Source organism: Pipistrellus kuhlii, unplaced genomic scaffold (genome assembly GCF_014108245.1).
Source record: "Pipistrellus kuhlii isolate mPipKuh1 unplaced genomic scaffold, mPipKuh1.p scaffold_m20_p_1, whole genome shotgun sequence".
Classification (NCBI taxonomy): domain Eukaryota; kingdom Metazoa; phylum Chordata; class Mammalia; order Chiroptera; family Vespertilionidae; genus Pipistrellus; species Pipistrellus kuhlii.
In genome coordinates this window covers 169416254-169434339 of record NW_023425404.1, presented here as the reverse complement: position 1 = coordinate 169434339, position 18086 = coordinate 169416254, and the positions used below count along the sequence as shown (strand labels likewise).

Here is an 18086-nt window from a genome sequence, read left to right as displayed (position 1 = left end):
TTGTATGGCCTGCAAATGATGTTTGTAAATATCCATATGGCCCTTGTCAGGAAAACGGTTCCCCACCCTGCCCTAAAGACTGGGGATCAGGTATTAGAATCTATTATAGATCAAGGTACTCTCCCTCTCTCTTTTAGACTCTTGGTCAACAAAGTAATATCCAAGCACAGGATGAGCCACATTTTTGGCTTTTTCAGGGAAGTAAGCTCCTCAGATCTGATATGTGTGTTTTTTTCTTCAACAGCCACAGCCAGATCCAGTGAAAAACAAGCTCTCATGTCTGAACTGAAGATAATGACCCACCTGGGGCCGCATTTGAACATTGTCAACCTGCTGGGCGCCTGCACCAAGTCAGGTGGGCTTCCTGGCCTGGGAGGGAGGGCTTCCATAGAGCACCTCTGTTGGGAAAACCACCCAGCTTTCTAAACCCACACTCTGTACCTCCAGCCGTGCCAGCGAATACAAATGCCTGGAATGGAATGGAGTGGGTCCCACTGAATTGATGAAAGCTCATTGTTTTTGGGCAGCATCTCTCGCCAGATAGCCATTCATTATCTGTCCTTCATTTTCATACCCGTCTCCTAACCAGTTTTGGTCCCCGCAGGCCCCATTTACATCATCACTGAGTACTGCTTCTACGGGGATTTGGTCAACTACTTGCATAAGAACAGGGACAGCTTCCTGAGCCACCACCCCGAGAAGCCAAAGAAAGAGCTGGACATCTTCGGGTTAAATCCTACGGATGAAAGCACACGGAGGTGAGTTGCTGTGAGTCATTGTTCTAGAAGCCTCACGCACGGAGAGAACACATGTCCTGACGGACTCCATGTCTGCGGGCTCTGTGCCAGGAGGTAGCAAGACTTAGAGTCCAGCCACCCTGCCCCATCATCCCATGACGCAGCGCCGAGAGACACAGGATATCTGCAGGTGTTTTGGATCAGGATGTCATGTGGGGAGCCTTGCTGATAGGTTTGCATGAAAGCAATAGTTGGAAAAGTTCTGGGAGCCATTTTCCTGTTTGTATGTGGTCCACTGAACACCTATCAAATGCAGCATTTGCCAGGGATGCCTTGGGGCTCACATTTTGAGAGAAACGGAGGATTTCAAAGCTTAAGATACTGGTCCTTGCTGAACCGTGGCCTATAAGTCAAATCAATGACAGTGATCCCCACTGCAGAAACCCACAAATGGCTGTAAAGATCTCTGTAGATACGAAGTTTTGTAAGTTCAGGAAGTACAGTGAGTTCACTTCATATTAAATTACTCGACGGACACCAAATGGTGCTAAATTTATTGAGCAGTGGGAATTGTCTGCCCAAGCCACGGGGTCACATGACATAGATCTGTGACCTGTGGAATGAAAAATAGCATAAAGACAGGCACACCTGAGTTGAGATGGTGTGTGTATTGGTGTGATTATTGATTAATGCTCCTGTCCCTGACTAGACTACTACTGCACCGGAGGGTGCAGATGGGTTTGCTTTTACCCAGCCCTGCTGCTCCCACGCCCACCGCACTGCCTTGCAGACTGTAGGCACCTGTGCATTGATGACTGAAGGTTGAATGTTCACCCTTGAGGGCCATCTGGATAAAGTTCTTTTTCTGTTTGACAGTTACGTTGTTTTATCTTTTGAAAACAATGGCGACTACATGGACATGAAGCAAGCTGACACCACGCAGTACGTCCCCATGCTGGAAAGGAAGGAGGTTTCTAAGTACTCTGACATCCAGAGGTCGCTGTATGACCGCCCAGCCTCCTACAAGAAGAAGTCTCTGTTAGGTAAGAGCGTCTGTGCTGGCTCTTTGGGGTTGTGCTCTTCCAGGGGTTTAATATGATATTTAAACTATTGGAAGAAGGTGAGCAGGCCTGGGAAGTAGAACTGCCAGGCCACGTGGTTCCTAAATGTAGGTCTGCACAGCCTGGCTTGAGACATTGAAAAGAAGAAAAGGAATAGACAGACCTAATGTAATGAAGTTTTTAGACTTAAAATATAATCATTTTAAAGACTTTATTTATCTCTCTCTCTCTCTCTCTCTCAACAAAATTATGATGATATTGACCCCCCCCCCCCATGCTCATACTTGGCAAAATTAAAAGCGAGCAATCTTATATTGGTTCCTAATATTATTTTAAACTTTTAATTATATAAGTCTATCATATCAATAGCTCTTGCTTTTAGCTTTGCTAATATACAACTTGTGATAGAAACTGGAAAGTGGACAGTTTGAGGTTATATTTTGTCTGACAAGGGCGTTGGGTATTTCTGCTAAATGTTTGAAGGAAGATCTGTCTGTTTCAAAGCAGATGGGCACATGTAGCAGGGTTGAATTGATTTATAAACTCCAGGGAGCCTAGCCATGCCCAGACCAGATGGACCACCTCACATCTGCTGGGGTGGCCCCTCCGGGCTCTAGTCTAATCACAGGCCTGCAGTGGAGAGAAGGCTTTGAGATGGGTCTGATGCTGACTTGTCCTGTGATCTTGTATTATTGAATCTGAACCCTCCCATTGGTCCGTGCAAACACAAAACAAATCAAAACAAAACATTGAGCTGCTATGGAAATTGTTTTGAAAATCACTAACATGCTCCAAATGCTTTCAGAGTTCTTAAGTGAAAGGTACAATCCATTAGGAAAAGAATGTGCTCGTTCTGCAAAGCTCACTCAGCACACAATGATATTTTCCATCACTGCAGTTTCAAGTTCCATTCATTCCTCCACTGCCAAGTGGGTAAGCTTCCAAGCCCTTTTTAAAGATGAGCCAGCGAGGGCTGTCGGAATCAGTGCTTCCTCTCCACTCCTGCATTGTTAAAAATAGTTTACATCGCTTCCCAGGCTGGACCTGGCTCCAGATGTCAGGGGAGCCTGATTCATGCGCAGCCCAGGCCCTGTTGGCAGGCAGGCCGCTGCTTCCTGGCCTGCCCCGCGCTGGCTGGGAAAATATGAATGGCTGCGGCTACTCTTCATTTGCCTGAACGTTTTCAGAGTGAACTGAGAACTGTTGGCCTAGGTTGCCTCCTTCCTCGAAAACCCTGGGACCTGTCCAGATGGGACGAACCGGGGAAAATGGACCAGTTACAAAAGGGAATTAAATGCGAAGTCATTGGCACTGATATTTAAAATGGCTACCTCTAACCAGACTGGTTGGCTTTATTCATCAAATCAATAAAGTACTATGAAGGTGGCTTTTAAAAAGGAAAAGAAAAACAAAACAAAACAAAACAAAAAACCAACACAGCAATTCCTAGAAGATACTTTTCCAGACTTTTGTCAAGAGAGAGAGAGAGAGAGAGAGAGAGAGAGACAGAGAGAGACAGAGAGAGCTGTCAACACCAAGAAAGATCATTATATTGATATCTCAGATATAATATTTTTAACCAGATATATGTTGCTGTTGATATATTTGATTTTAAAGATAGAGCCTTTAGCATAGTATTTATTTTTTGTTTTAAACCTACAGTTATATCATTTTAGTCATTAGCCTTAAATATATAACATATATTTCAATCATGTCTGACTGTATTCATATCTTTAGTCTAGTCCTGTTAGTCAAGTTGCTCACAGATGTTCACTTCAATCGAAAAGCTCATGCCTAAATTCCAAGGCATTTTGTCTACAATTTGCATAATTTAGGCACCCACCTGTAAGGTCTAGAAACTGTAAGAAAATCCTTTTATGAGGATATAAAGGACAGCATGGGAAATATAGTCAATAATATTGTAATAACTGTGTAAGGTGTCAGATGGGTACTGGAAATATAAGGAGGAACACTTTGTGAAGTACATGATTGTCTAACCATTATGCTGTACATCTAAAGTTAATACAAAATAATATTGGACGTAAACTGTCATTGAAATGTTTAAAAAAACACACAGAAGAAAAAGGAAATAATTTTAGATGTTCTCTCCCCCCAATGCCCCTACTTGGCAATATTAAAAGCTAGCAATCTTATATTGGTTCCCCCTGGGCTGCTCCCCAGGGGGGAAGTTGCGTGCCATCTGCCAGCACCAACACTCTCCATTCCTTTCTGCAGACTCGGAAGTCAAAAACCTCCTTTCAGACGATAACTCGGAAGGCCTGAGTTTGTTGGATTTGCTGAGCTTCACCTATCAAGTTGCTCGAGGAATGGAGTTTTTGGCTTCCAAGAATGTAAGTGTGTTCAGGGGACAGGGTCTTTCTGGACACAGGCCGCAGATCTGAGGGAGGTGAGCAGGAAGCTAGGTCCTGGAGAGGCCAGTAGCAGTGGCTGCTGCTCTCTTCTCTTCCCCAGAGCAGAGTGGGGTGTCCGCCATCACCAGGTATCTGCTTTGCTCCAGACCAGTGGGCGGTAAACTCATTAGTCAGCAGAGCCAAATATCAACAGTACGATTGAAATTTCTTTTGAGAACCAATTTTTTTTAACTTCAACTTCTTCTAATGCCACTTCTTCAAAACAGTCTCACCCAGGTATTTTGTGGAAGAGCCAAAGAGCCATATGTGGCTCGAGAGCCGCAGTTTGCTGATCATGGCTCCAGTCCTTTCTTGCTCATGGGAGTGGTTGGGATGGGAGCCTGGAGGTGAACTCTTTATGCCAGAACAACCTCTCCGAGGTGCACCAGGCAGCTCTGCCCGCCACCCTGAAATGACCAGTCTTGCTGCTGTCTAGAGGCGGACGGATTGACACCAATACTATTTCTCTCTTTCTATGCAGTGTGTCCATCGGGACCTGGCTGCTCGCAACGTCCTCCTGGCACAAGGGAAAATTGTGAAGATCTGTGACTTTGGCCTGGCCAGAGACATCATGCATGACTCGAACTACGTATCGAAAGGCAGCGTAAGTGTCTCCCCATCGCCCCCATTTGGCCTGCTCCCCCTCCCCCACTTGCATCTCTGTAATTGGGTGTTGTTTCCAGCCTTGGGTGCCTATAGTTTCAATATGGAGTCTACAAGTCCTATGAATGGGCTCAGGATGGCCTGGGTATGAGCCCCAACTCTAGCACTTCCTAGCACACACTGTGATAAACTGTTAGGTCCTGATTTCAAATCCTACAGGATGTCCATTTACTAGTTACTTGACTGTTCTGTGCCTCAATTTCCCTGTCTGCAGCAGGGAAATGACAATAGTACCTATCTCCTTGGTTGCTGAGGCGGATTGAAAGAGTAAATTTATGCAAAATGCGCATACAAGCACCCAGTGTTAGCTATTAATGTGTACATTGTGCACATGTGTGTCCATGCACGCAGTCCTAAGGAGAGCATCTCTAACTTTTCTCAAATTTTCAAGTGGCATCTCTGACTCTTAAACTGTTAAAACCATTTGAGTTTATATATCTTAGAGGCACAATTTCCTTAAAGAGACTCCTTCTTTCTTACACTTGAACCTTTCTGCACATCCCTCGCACCTCTAAGTGGATGGAGTAGCCTGAGATACGTCTGTCATCTGTCGGTACAAATCCACATCACCCCATCGCACTGGATGTGAGGCAGCTCACGGGGCTCTGCATCCACCGGGAGGACATGGCTGTGTCCGGGCTCTGTGTGTATGTGTGCTCTGTGATCATGACCTGTAACTTTGGGTCCCTTGAAAGAAACCAGCGGACTTTGGGGGAGTCAAGGTCTATTCAAGAAGGTTATGAATCTGTTACCTCCCCAGCGATTTTAGAGGGCTGAAGGATGCTAGTGTGGCTACTTGATAGATCCATATGCCCAGTTTGGTATTTACACAGAAGGTTGGAAAACCTCACAAAGGAGGCTGCAAAATTATCATTCTGTCAGACTCTTTGTAGTGTTTCTTCAAGTTCAAAAACGTAATTGGCTCTCCGATCCCTGGGTCTGTTCTTAATTTTGTTCCTAGCAACACTTGAAAATAGGGGACAGATCCATTCAGGGCTCACACTTTTGGTGTAAGCATTCAGGATTATGTATTTTGGGATGTTATTCTTTGGAAGGACATAAGAGGCAAAACTGACCGTCCATCATTCGTCAAATTTTTGTTGAGCACCCACCAGGTGTCAGGCAGTAAATAGCACACCCAGAAGACGCTCATGTGGGCCAACGTTATTCTTAGCCCAATAGAAAGAGAAGCTTTTCCTATTTCTGCTGCTGTAGATATCGGTGCATATGCTGGGTTTAATATCCTTTCTCCCTCCCTGCAGACCTTCCTCCCTGTGAAGTGGATGGCTCCTGAGAGCATCTTCGACAACCTCTACACCACGCTGAGCGACGTCTGGTCTTACGGCATTCTGCTCTGGGAGATCTTTTCCCTTGGTATGTGCCTGACATCTCTATCTGCCTGGGCTGTTTAGAACAGCACTGGAGGGAACGCGCTGTGTTTCTCCAGGCTCTGGGACGTAATCACTGTTAAGACACCCGGTGTGAGTCAAACACGCTGAAGCCGATTTATACGGCTCATTGTGCCCGTATGACGTCTGGTGTGTGCCTTGCAGGATAAGAAGGTGGTCTTGGGAAGCTGTGCCCTCACCCCTGGCCTTTCCCGTCCTATTCTTTGGGCTACTGCAGAGTGACTTTCTCCTCGTGGAAATGCTCCTGATGACACCCACTCATCAGCGGCTTTTCCACTTGGGACTTTGGGTTAAGTGGGTTCAGCAGTGGAGATTGGCCATTCCCTCACATCATGGTGCTAGGCGCTCAGGTGAAAGGTGGTGTGGCAAGGATAAGGGCATAGCTCCCCTTCCTGGTCATCATTGTGGAAGCGAGAAACCTAGTTGCTTGGTCAATCAGTCAGTTACCAGCCGCTGAGCAACACTGGTGCCCACTGCTGCAGGTGAGGGCTCTAAGAGAGGGACAATTCATGACCTTGACCTCCATCCAGACAGTTCATCCAGGGAGCTAAGATTCACACACTTAGTGATAAACTGTTGGGTCCTGATTTCAAATCCTACGGGAAGTCCAGAGAGAGGAGCAAGGAGCCCTACAGTTGTTTTGGAAGGCTTTAGAGAGAAGACTAACCTTGACCTGGCCTTGTTCATAAACATGTGAATGTTTCAGAATTTTCTGTTACTCTGCTATGATAGTCCTGGCCCCCTTTTTCTTAGTTCTCCCTCCTTGGATGCGATGCCACTGTGGATCACCCCAGTGTGCATAGTCCGTTAAAAGCAGAGAATTATCTCAGTATTTCAAGGCTCAATTTTGACTTGCTTTAATTTTCTGAACAGTTCTGGTGAAAATGACTTTTTGTGGCCTTCGTGATTCTTTTGCTTTCTATTTTGCTTTGTAGATATAGATCCCGTAGTCAGAACCATTGGAAAGCACTTTTGAGCTTTTTCTAGAGTCGTAGAATTTTTGCCTAGGGGTTCTGGACTTGACCAACCTAGAAGTCTACCTAAAATTTAAGATTTGGGCAGGGAGATAACACTTCATTTAAAAAATATATATATATATTTTATACAGAGAGAAAGAGAGAGGGAGAGGGAGTTAGAAACGTCGATGAGAGAATCATCGATCAGCTGCCTCTTGCACACCCCCTACTGGGGATATGCCCGCAACTAAGGTACATGCCCTTGACTGGAATCAAACCTGGGACCTTTCAGTCCACAGACCGACTCTCTATCCACTGAGCCAAACCAGTTTCGGCAACACTTCATTTTTTTGATAGAACCAGCACTTAATGGTGGGGATCCCCAAATGTTTTCTAAAGCTGCTGTGTCACCCCAGGTGATTAAAAAACATACAACACACTTGTTAATCCTGGTTGCTTCCTTTTTTTTGGCTTTCAGGTGGCACCCCCTATCCTGGCATGATGGTGGATTCTACTTTCTACAATAAGATTAAGAGTGGGTACCGGATGGCCAAGCCTGACCATGCCACCAGTGAAATGTGAGCCTCTCCCCATCTGTGGGCCTTGTGTTCATGCCCAGTGGGCCTGTGTGTGGGTGTGTGTTGGGGGGAAGGTACCTGCTGCTCCTCCCTATGCTCATGATGTGTTCTGTGCTCCTCCAGCTACGAGATCATGGTGAAGTGCTGGAACAGTGAGCCGGAGAAGAGACCCTCCTTTTACCATCTGAGAGAGATTGTGGAGAACCTGCTGCCTGGACAGTATAAAAAGGTTTGTCTGTGGGACACCATGGATGCACCTAGACAGTACTATGCTAAGTGAAAGAAGTCAGTTAGAGAAAGACGAATAGCATATGTTTCACTTGTATGTGGAATTAAAACACACACACACAACAGACACAGACACACACACACACACACACACACAAAATAAACAAACAAAAATAGAAGTAAACTCATAGGTTCATCAACCATTTTGATGGTTTCCAGTTGAAGGACTGGGTGCAAAAGGGGAAGAGAGTAAGATGTGCAAATTACCAGGTATAAAAACAGTCACAGGGATGTCAAGTACAGGATAAGGAATATTGTAATAACGATGTATGGTGTCACATGGGTGCTAGCCTTATTGGGTTGATCACTTTCTAAGTTATATAAATGTCTCATCACTATGTTGATTACCTGAAGCTAATGTACTATTGTATGTCAACTGTAATTAAAAAAGAAAAAAATTATTTAAAAAAATGGAAGGTTTGTCTGGGTCCCTTAGGATGGGTGGAAAGGAATGAGCAAAGGGAAAAGACAAAAGCTGGTAGTGAGTGAGTGAGTGAACAGCACTGTTCAACACTGTTTTAAAGGAGCATTTTCAAAGGAGGAGAAGGATTATGGGATCCAGTGGCCAGGGCTTTATTGGAATGCTCCCCAGGGCCCTCCCTGGTTGCCACGGTGAATGAAAACCCTCCTCTTCCGGCAGGGCTTCCCTTTCATCTTAAGGGTGCAACACCTGTAAGCACTTTACTCTCCAGATGTTTGGATATCTGAAGCTACTGTGCAGTTAGTCTCGGCATCCACAGCCATTACATTGCTAATTTGAATGCACTGAAATCCATGCAGAATTGGCTTTTGCCAGCTGACTGGAAGGAGCAACCTCAGCTGTTATCTGTGACTCCAGCTGGTTTTTGTGTGGAATAGGAAATATTGTTCAAAGGAATAAATGCGATTTCATGGAACCGGGCAGGATATGTTAATGAACGAAAAAACTCTCTGCTGAGATGCGGAGAAGGAAACCCAGGCCCACGTGTATAATAAACTGGATTTCTTAGATTCAGATTAGTTGCCATACAGACTTTCTGTACTTTCTTCCTTCTTTTTCTCCTCAATGGGAGGCAGTGGTAGAAGGCTGCGTACTGACCTGGAAGTGAAATACTTTTGTCTGTGGATTTTTCTCACTGCCATGGCAAGTCCCCCAAGTGCGGCACTGGGGAACAGACGCTCTGGTTGGAAAAAATAGGTTGGTGGAAATAGACTGGGACTAGTGTTGAATAAGGGTGTTTTTAGATTAAAGTTCCTAAGTTTTGAGTCAGATTTCTTCAATGGTTAGTGGTGACGTCATGTATGGCGCTCCCTGTGGAAGTCTCGGTCACCTCTTATCAGGACCCACTCGAGCCGTGGAGAAGGTGTGGATGTGATGAGGCCAGATGCCCACGCTAGTCCAAAGAGGGGGTGTTTGTGGGGACGGACACAATCATAGCTACTAACTCAGAGAAGGGGCTTTCAGACCTGCCAGCAGAAGATTTCTGCCATTGGTGGCTCCTTATTTTCCCTTAATTTTTTTTCAATTGCAGTTGACATTCAGTATTATTTTATATTAGTTTCAGATGTATATCATAGTGGTTAGACATTTATATAATTTATGAAATGATCCCTCCATAAGTCTAGTACCCACCCGGCACCATACATAGTTCTTACATTGACTGTTTCCCCTATACTGTACTTTACATCCCCAGGACTATTTTGTAACTGCCAATTTGTACTCCACCTTTTGTTCTCTGTATCTTTGAGTCCATTTTGCTTGTTCATTTATTTGTTCTTTAGATTCCACCTATAAGTGAAATCAGATGGCATTTGTCTTTTTCTATTTGACTTATTTCACTTAACATAGTACTCCGTAGGTTCACCCATGCTGTCACAAATGGGAAGGTTTCATTCTTTTTTTATAGCCAAGTAATATTCATATATATTATCACGTTTATCTGATTGTTGAGGGGCACATAGGTTGTTTCCATATCTTGGCACTGACAATAATGCTGGTTCCGTAGCCCTGAAACTAAGTCTGTGTGAGTGTGTGGGCTCTTTAAGAAGACACCTGGGATTCTAGCAGCCTTCCATCTCATCTATATAGATAAAAGGAATTCCTGCTGATTTTCATGCTAGATGTTATAGGGGCTCCTCTTCCCAGCACTGGTGCTCTGGGCTGGGGAGCCCAGTGTTGGGCTGGGACCCCTTGCTTCTCAGGGGAGTCCTCCACAGCCGAGATATCCCTCCTGCTTTTTAACCACCACACATGGGTGTGAGGCCAGCCTGTTTGATATCTGTGCCTTTCCTACATGGCTTCTTCTTTATATCCTTAGGTATAGGACCTCTTCTCAGTTAGTCTTCAGATGTTTCTCCCGTTGATTGTTCTATAATTTAGTTGTAATTTTGATGTGGTCACGGGAGGTAGTGGCCCTTTTTGCATGTCCCTCATCTCTGGGGACAGTTGACATCTGACTCTCCTTCAGTTGTCTAAATCCCACATCCGTAAGGTAATTTGGAAACACGGACAGTTAAAATGAATAAATACATATCCGCAGTATGGTCAGTAACGCTTGAGTAACGATGTGCAATGAATGTTTGCAGAGTTATGAAAAGATTCACCTGGATTTCCTGAAGAGTGACCATCCTGCTGTGGCGCGCATGCGAGTGGATGCTGACAACGCCTACATTGGCGTCACCTACAAAAACGAGGAGGACAAGCTGAAGGACTGGGAGGGTGGCCTGGACGAGCAGAGGCTGAGTGCTGACAGCGGCTACATCATCCCTCTGCCTGACATCGACCCCATTCCTGAGGAGGAAGACCTGGGCAAGAGGAACAGACACAGGTAGATGTGGGTGTGGCCTCAGCTTCCAGCAGCACTCCCTGCCCCAGCCCCTGCCCCTGCCCTGCTCCAGGTATCTTCTTAAAGGACCCACACCCACACCTGAAGACAGGAGCTATTGCCCAGATGACCAGGCTCCCGGCAGAGAATCTGTTTTAGGGGATCAAGGTGTAGAACCCCTAGTTTTGAAAACACTTCCATTTGATCCTAATATGTTCCCCTGGGGCTGCAGGAGGTGTAGGGCAGGGAAGGATGTGCTTCCCCGGTGGAGAATATTTGACCTAAGTCCTTAGGTAATTTGATCAATCTTACACAGCAACTGCGATTATTGAGATGCTATATTACTCTTTGGCTGCTTCCTTAATTAGTCATCCAAAAAGGTGAGAAGAGAGGCTAGACTGGGCTATTTGATGCCACACCAGTGCCTTATAACTCTAGCTGCAAGTTAGAATCACCTGGGGAGATTTTAAAACTACTGAAGTGCAAGCCTCACTCAGACCAAAAACTTAGAATCTCTGGGAGTGGGGCTCAAGCGTGCTCTGGCTGGTTTGTGTTTTCTCTTTAACTTTGTATTATGGAAGAGATCTAACATGCACAATTCAAACCGTATTGGGAACTGACAGGTATCCATCACTTCCCTTCAATGTTTACGACCTCATGGCCAGTCTGCATGCCTACCTGTATCTATTCCTCCACCTTTGCCCCCTCTGGAGTATTTTGAAGCACATCCAAATATCATTTCATCCAACATATGAACGCGCCTACTCTCACCCCCGCCCCCCTGCACAATTCAGCCTGTAAGAGAGAGGGGATCCCCGAGCTGGGATGCTCTAGGTTTAGGCAGGCAGAGTCAGTGTGGTGGCTCAGGATGCTTGGCCTCGGGAGGGGCGAGGGCAGGAGGAAGACAGGGCCTTGCTGTAGAGATTTTAGGAATTCTGGTCAGAGCCAACGGGAGCCAGGTCCCGGGCTGTAAGACAGGCACTGTGGCTTGGGAACCAGCTGTAATCCCAGTTGTCAGCTCCGCCATGAAGCCTGGGGAGCAGCAGGGATGGTCTGTTTCTATGGGAGTTAGCTTTGGTGCCCACACTTCTGCCTTCTCTCTGGGAGATGGCCTGTTAGAGAGAGGAGCACGACAGGCCCAGGAGGGCCAGTGCCAGGGAGATAGACTCTCTGTGGAACTTGCCTCCAAGGAGGGGGCCAGCAGTCCAGATCACAGCATCTAAGAAAGTGTCATAAATGCATGCCCCAGCTGAGCTGGGCCAATAGCCAAGGGGTGACTCAGGCCTCTAGTCATTGGCAAGTCCCAGGAACCCTCAGGTGCCAGGGGAGAGGGGATGTCAGGACTAGATGGTTATCAAGATCAGCCAAGTGGACTGGGGTTCCCAATGAGGTTCCAGGACCAGGGTGTAAGTGGGGGTGTGGGGTGGAATATAAAGTAGTAACCGAGGCAAAAGCTCATCATAGGAAAGGGCCCCATCTGTGGGGCTGGGAAAGGAAACTTCAGTCCAGTAGCCATTGATTTTAAGTTCATGCCAGGCCTCAGGGGCCTCGGGGTGGAGGGCAGCAAACTGTTCCCCAGAGGTTTCTACTGGGCCGGGCTCAGTTCTCTGCGTGGAAGTGATATGGAGAGGAGGGGACAGAGCTGAGGAGTCAGGCTGGGCTGGCAGCAGGAAACAGCTGACCGGTTGAGCCCTCTGTGGTGAGTGTGGGAGCCGCCTCCTTCTGGCTGACTGGCCTATAGTGTGGTTTAGATGCTGTGTAGTTAGCATGGTGCTGCTGCCACTCAGCGGGGAGAGGAGACCCTTCCTGCCTGTCAGCAGGTGGTAGTCTGCTTAGCGCTAAAAGATCCCGGTATGCATAAAAATTTAGCAATACAAGGCAGGAGAACCACAAAATACTAAGAGTTCAGAGAAGGAAGGACAGTCAGGGAATTGTGACAGGCTGATTTAGGGAAGATTGTTTTCCAAAAGTTTTGTGAAAAATTTTAAATGTCCAGAGAAATTGAGAAACTACATTTCCCACTTAGATTTAGCAGTTGTCAACATTTTGTCACATTGCTTGCTCTATCTATCTATCTATCTATCTATCTATCATCTATCTATCTAATAGGTGTTGTGTGTTTCTTTTTTTCCCCTTTTTGTAAAAAAATAAATTTTTATTGATTTTGTACAAAGAGGAAGGGAGAGAGATAGAGAGTTAGAAACATCGATGAGAGAGAGTCATCGATCAGCTGCCTCTTGCACACCCCCCACTGGGGATATGCCCGCCACCAAGGTACATGTCCTTGACCGGAATCAAACCCGGGACCCCTCAGTCCCCAAGCCGACGCTCTATCCATTGAGCCAAACCGGTCTCGGCAGTTGTTGTGTGTTTCACAAGCATACATACTCATACTTAACCAAATCGTTTGAAACTCTATCACACATCCCTTCAGATTAAGGATTCTCTCCTACATAACCACAATAGCATGGTTACGTATAAGAAAATTAAACTATTTCCTGATATCATCTAATACCTAGGCCCTATTCAAATTCAGGTGAGGGTTTGAGTACTGGCAATAATAATAATAATAATAGCTAACATATATTGAGCATCTATTATGTCTAGGCATCGTGCTCAGTGCTTTATGGTTATTACCTCATTTAATCACCCCAACAAATAGGAATATTGTCCGGCACCATTGTCATCCCATTTTACGAGGAAGGGAACAAGTTCATGGGGTTAAGTGACTAATGTCAAGTCTCATAGCTGCTAAGGGACCATTCCGGACCTAAGACGTTCTGACTCTAGAATGTCCCCTCTATGCCACTATTCTAGCAAGTAATAGAGCCTTCACGTGGGCCTTCAAGAGGAGGGGAAGGAGGGCATTCCAGGCCAGCAGGGTGACAGCCTGAGAACACAGATTGGACATTCAGGAGGTTTCAGGGAGAGCAAGGGCCTGGCATGGCTGTAGTTTGTTTGCCCCTAATTCATCCCTGTGCTTTTCCTTCCCCGTGCCTTTTGACCAGGCATTGCTTATTTCCTCTTCCAGTAGTATTGAGTTAGGAAAGTAGACATTGTCTCAGCTTCTTAGCAACTTTGATGAAATATTTAGCAGAAGAGAAGGGAAGCTAAAGTGTGGACATGACCTGCGGACCTTGGTTTTCCAGGTGGCCCACTGCAGTGCGATGGGTGATGAGTAGCTGCCTGGCTTGGTGGTAGAATCTTGCCCAACTGGGTAGCCCAAGTTGAATACAAAGGGTCTTGCCAGAGGAGCTCCTTTGCCTTTGGGGGCCACCATGGTCAGGTGGGGTTGTACATGGCCATAACCTTTCCTTTTCTTTCCCTCCGCAGCTCGCAGACCTCTGAAGAGAGTGCCATTGAGACAGGTTCCAGCAGTTCCACCTTCATCAAGAGAGAGGACGAGACCATTGAGGACATCGACATGATGGACGACATTGGCATAGACTCCTCAGACCTGGTGGAGGACAGCTTCCTTTAACTTGCGGATTCGAGGGGTACCTTCCACTCCTGGAGCCGCCGTGGATCCTTTTGAGAAAACCACTTTATTGCAATGCAAAGTTTGAGAGGAGGACTTGGATGATGTGTAAAGAGAAGGTCCCAGCCCAGGGCCTCAGGGAGCCTTCTACATGTGAGCGAATGGGACATTTTGAAATGAACTTTTTCAGCGTTGCCTCTTGCAATGCTTCAGTAGCATCTCAGCGTGTGAAGTTTGGAGGTAGTTGGACAAGGAAATAATGGACCACACAAGACGAACTTTGTGTTTCAAGGCATTGGTGAGATTCCAACATACACATGTTTTGTGGCAACAACACTCTAGCATTGTAATTATGTAAATAACTCTAACCAAGGATGTGTTTAGTTTTGTATTAACTATCTGCTCTGGACCTCTGAAGAGACCAACCACTCAACCCATCCATGTACTTCCTGCTTGGAACCTGGTATCAGCTGCTGTTGAACTTTCTAATGAAGTACATGCAAAACCACTTTTGAACCTTAAAAGGTACTGGTACTATAGCATTTTACTTTTTTTGTGTGTGTGTGTTAAAGAGATAAAAGCTAATGATTAATCAACCTTGTTTAATAGATTTGGGTCATTTAGAAGCCCAACATCTCATTTTTATATTGTAATCTATGTTTATAATAATACTACTGTTATCAGTAATGCTAAATGTGTAATATGTAACACGTTTTTCCTACAAAGAAAGCACAATTTAAAAAAAAAAAAATCCTTACTAAGTAGGTTGACAGTTTTTGACATTTATATTAAATAACATATGTTTCTCTATAAACTATGATAATAGCTTTAGTGGGTTAAAGTTAGTTGAACATAGAGAACCAAGTAAAAGTAGTGTCTTCCAGGAAGTCAGAGTTTTTACCTATGTATTAAATAGGTCCCCTAACTCCATTGTACTAAAAACAACTAACTACCCTCGGAAGTGATGGGATTGGAAACAGATAAGCAAAACCCTTGAATCCTGAATATTCTCAATAGAAAGGCATCAGCCTATGACTAACATGACTTCTTATGGAAAATACAATCATCAGCAAGAAGATGGCATTTGCAGAGATTTTATTCATGCCTGGTGACAACTTTGGTGGACCCCAACGTATATGTTTTAAAAATTCTACAAACCCTAGAAGAGTCGGAAGAACACCCTGAACATGAGCCCTTTTTCTCTTCTCTCACCGCAATGAGAAATAGTGTGAAACTCTGAGCCCATAAAGGCATTGCCTAGTGACGGCTGTGTGTGCCTTCGCCTGGATCTTTGGTTCCCAAATGGAACTGGCAACCAGAATCCCCTGATGCTAAGTCCTTGTCCCAGAGATTCTGAATGATTAAATCTGGAGGGGGAAGGAGATGCAGAAACCTGTATTTTTATAAACACCTTGGCTGTTCTGATCAGCCGGGTCTGGAAAATACCAGGGTAAGTTACAGGAAACAGCCATGGGGGGAAAATAATTTGAAATTAGGAACTGGGCTACTGTTGAAATCTGTGGTCTTTGGCCCATGCCACTTTAATGCCACATACCTGGCAATTGCTCTCCTTAATTTAACTTTTCACTCTTCACTGAGGCTCAGCATGCTAAATCTTGGTTGGCAGGTCTTCTAAAAGTGAAGTCACTGCTTCCCACAGCATGGGGGAGCTGACCTCCCTCTTCCCCCAGACCCCAACACGCATGTACAAAAATGATGCAATTTAGTGAACTAAATCTCTAGAACCAGGCCAATATTTTGGTGGAAAAAAAAAAAAGTTTTTCTGATAATTTTGGGGTGAGATAGGAAGACAAATTGTCACATCAATCCAAACTGTCAAACTGGTTGGTGTGGGTTCATTGGCATTCTTTGCAAAACTGCTTAATCTCTGACACCCTATGAATGAAACATGGGCTGTGATTACTGCAATCACTGTATACGCTCCTGACAGGTGATGCTTTGAAAGATGTAAAAGCAATAACAAGGTACTTGACTACCTACTGGTGTACTCTCAATGCAAGCTCCAACTTTCTTATCCACCTTTTTCATAGCGTGAAGACTGAGCCAGATTGGCCAATTAAAAAAGCAAACCTAACTAGGTTCAGTAGAGCCAATTAGACTTGAAATACATTTGTATTTCCAGAATCACAGCTCAAGCATTCTGTTTATCACTCACTCTCCTGTGTGTAGCCTTCTGTTGGCGCTTTGCATTTTGATGTTCCTTTGAATCTTGAGTGACATCAACAGGCTGGAGAAGATTTTCAGTCCAGCAGGTTCCAGTCCTAACAAATGCGCTCACCTGAGTTTGTGTGTAATTTGCATTTTTTTGTTTTGTTTTTGTTTTGGAAAAAAAACAACAATAGCGTTTTCAGTGTATCACAGATTTGTTTCCTTATGGCCTACTGCAAATTCCCCAGATGAAAATTTGCCAATCATTCCTGCTTTCTGTGTTTATGAAGACAATCAAAGCTGGCCTGAAAAATGAAACTTGTGGCTTTTAAAATGATCTATGCTGTCCTTAAAATGTGGTCTGCCAACCTGTAACAAAATGGTCCTATTTTTGTGAAGAGGGACATAAGATTCAATGATGTTATACATCAATATGTATATATGTATTTCTATATAGACTTGGAGAATACTGCCAAACAGTTATGACAAGCTGTATCACTGCCTTTGTTTATATTTTTTTAACTGTGATATTCCCCCACAGGCACATTAACTGTTGCACTTTTGAATGTCCAAAATTTATATTTTAGAAATAATAAAGAGAAAAATACATAAGTGTTCCCGAAACAGTGGTGTGGTGAATGTGTGAGAAAAACTAACTCGATAGGAAGGGTCTACAGATGCAAATGTATTGCAAGTCCCGTTCATGTTTCTGTTTTTAAACGTGTAAATGAAGATCTTTATATTTCAATAAATGAGATATATATAATTTAAAATATTGCTAAGGTTCCAACCTTTTTATCTTTAGTTTAATCATATAAATTAAAGCAATCCTATTCAATTTATTTTCTTAGCAACATTCCCAGTAGGACTCTGTATTATGGTTTTGATGAAACCAATAGAAAATTTAAGATATAAACTTTATGTAAGCTAGTCAGTTCTCAGGCTTAGCATTTGACTTAAAGATGATTGGCACTTGGCTAATCTTTGAGCCTATTTTTTTTAAAATATATTTTTATTGATTTCAGAGAAAAAGGGAGAGGAAGAGAAAGATCTAGAAACATCAGTGATAAGAGGGAGTTATTGATCTGCTGCCTCCTCATGCCCCCCACTAGGGATCAAGCCCGAAACTTGGGCATGTGCCCTGATGGGGAATCGAACCATGATCTCCAGGTTCATAGGATGACACCCAATCACTGAGCCATGCCCAGCCAGATGACAATCATATACTTTAAAAGTGTCCCCCCTGATATTTCCAGTACCCATCTGGCATACTTATTACAATATATATATATATATATATTTATTTTACAATAGCGCTTTGAAGCTAGGAAGATATTTATAGATGAAGCCAAGTGATGTCTGAAAAGCATGCGACTGACTAATGAGGACAGTGGGATCAGAAACTCCAAACAGTGCTCTTATGTGCGAGGCTTAGCCATGCAGAAGCAAGAGCTCGTGGGAGATGTCAGTGCTCAGAAATAGGTTGCTTTGCTTCTTGAGATATTTCAAGAGACAAGTGATGGACTAGTTGG

At 44.5% G+C, this 18086-nt stretch overlaps 1 protein-coding gene across 4 annotated transcripts in view; it reads left to right on the top strand.

The window, feature by feature from the left end:
* Window positions 1-17178, top strand: part of PDGFRA (platelet derived growth factor receptor alpha) — a 42911-nt gene extending 25733 nt beyond the window's left edge. For all 4 annotated transcript variants that reach the window (XM_036416180.2, XM_045572556.1, XM_036416163.2 and 1 more), the window contains 10 exons: window positions 245-355; window positions 605-758; window positions 1614-1780; window positions 4034-4149; window positions 4691-4813; window positions 6135-6246; window positions 7716-7815; window positions 7939-8044; window positions 10669-10910; window positions 14241-17178. In XM_036416180.2, coding sequence (XP_036272073.1) covers window positions 245-355; window positions 605-758; window positions 1614-1780; window positions 4034-4149; window positions 4691-4813; window positions 6135-6246; window positions 7716-7815; window positions 7939-8044; window positions 10669-10910; window positions 14241-14388 — 1379 coding nt within the window. In that variant the 3' untranslated portion in view covers window positions 14389-17178. The remainder of the gene's footprint in view (window positions 1-244; window positions 356-604; window positions 759-1613; window positions 1781-4033; window positions 4150-4690; window positions 4814-6134; window positions 6247-7715; window positions 7816-7938; window positions 8045-10668; window positions 10911-14240) is intronic.
* The last annotated feature ends 908 nt before the right edge of the window (window positions 17179-18086 follow it).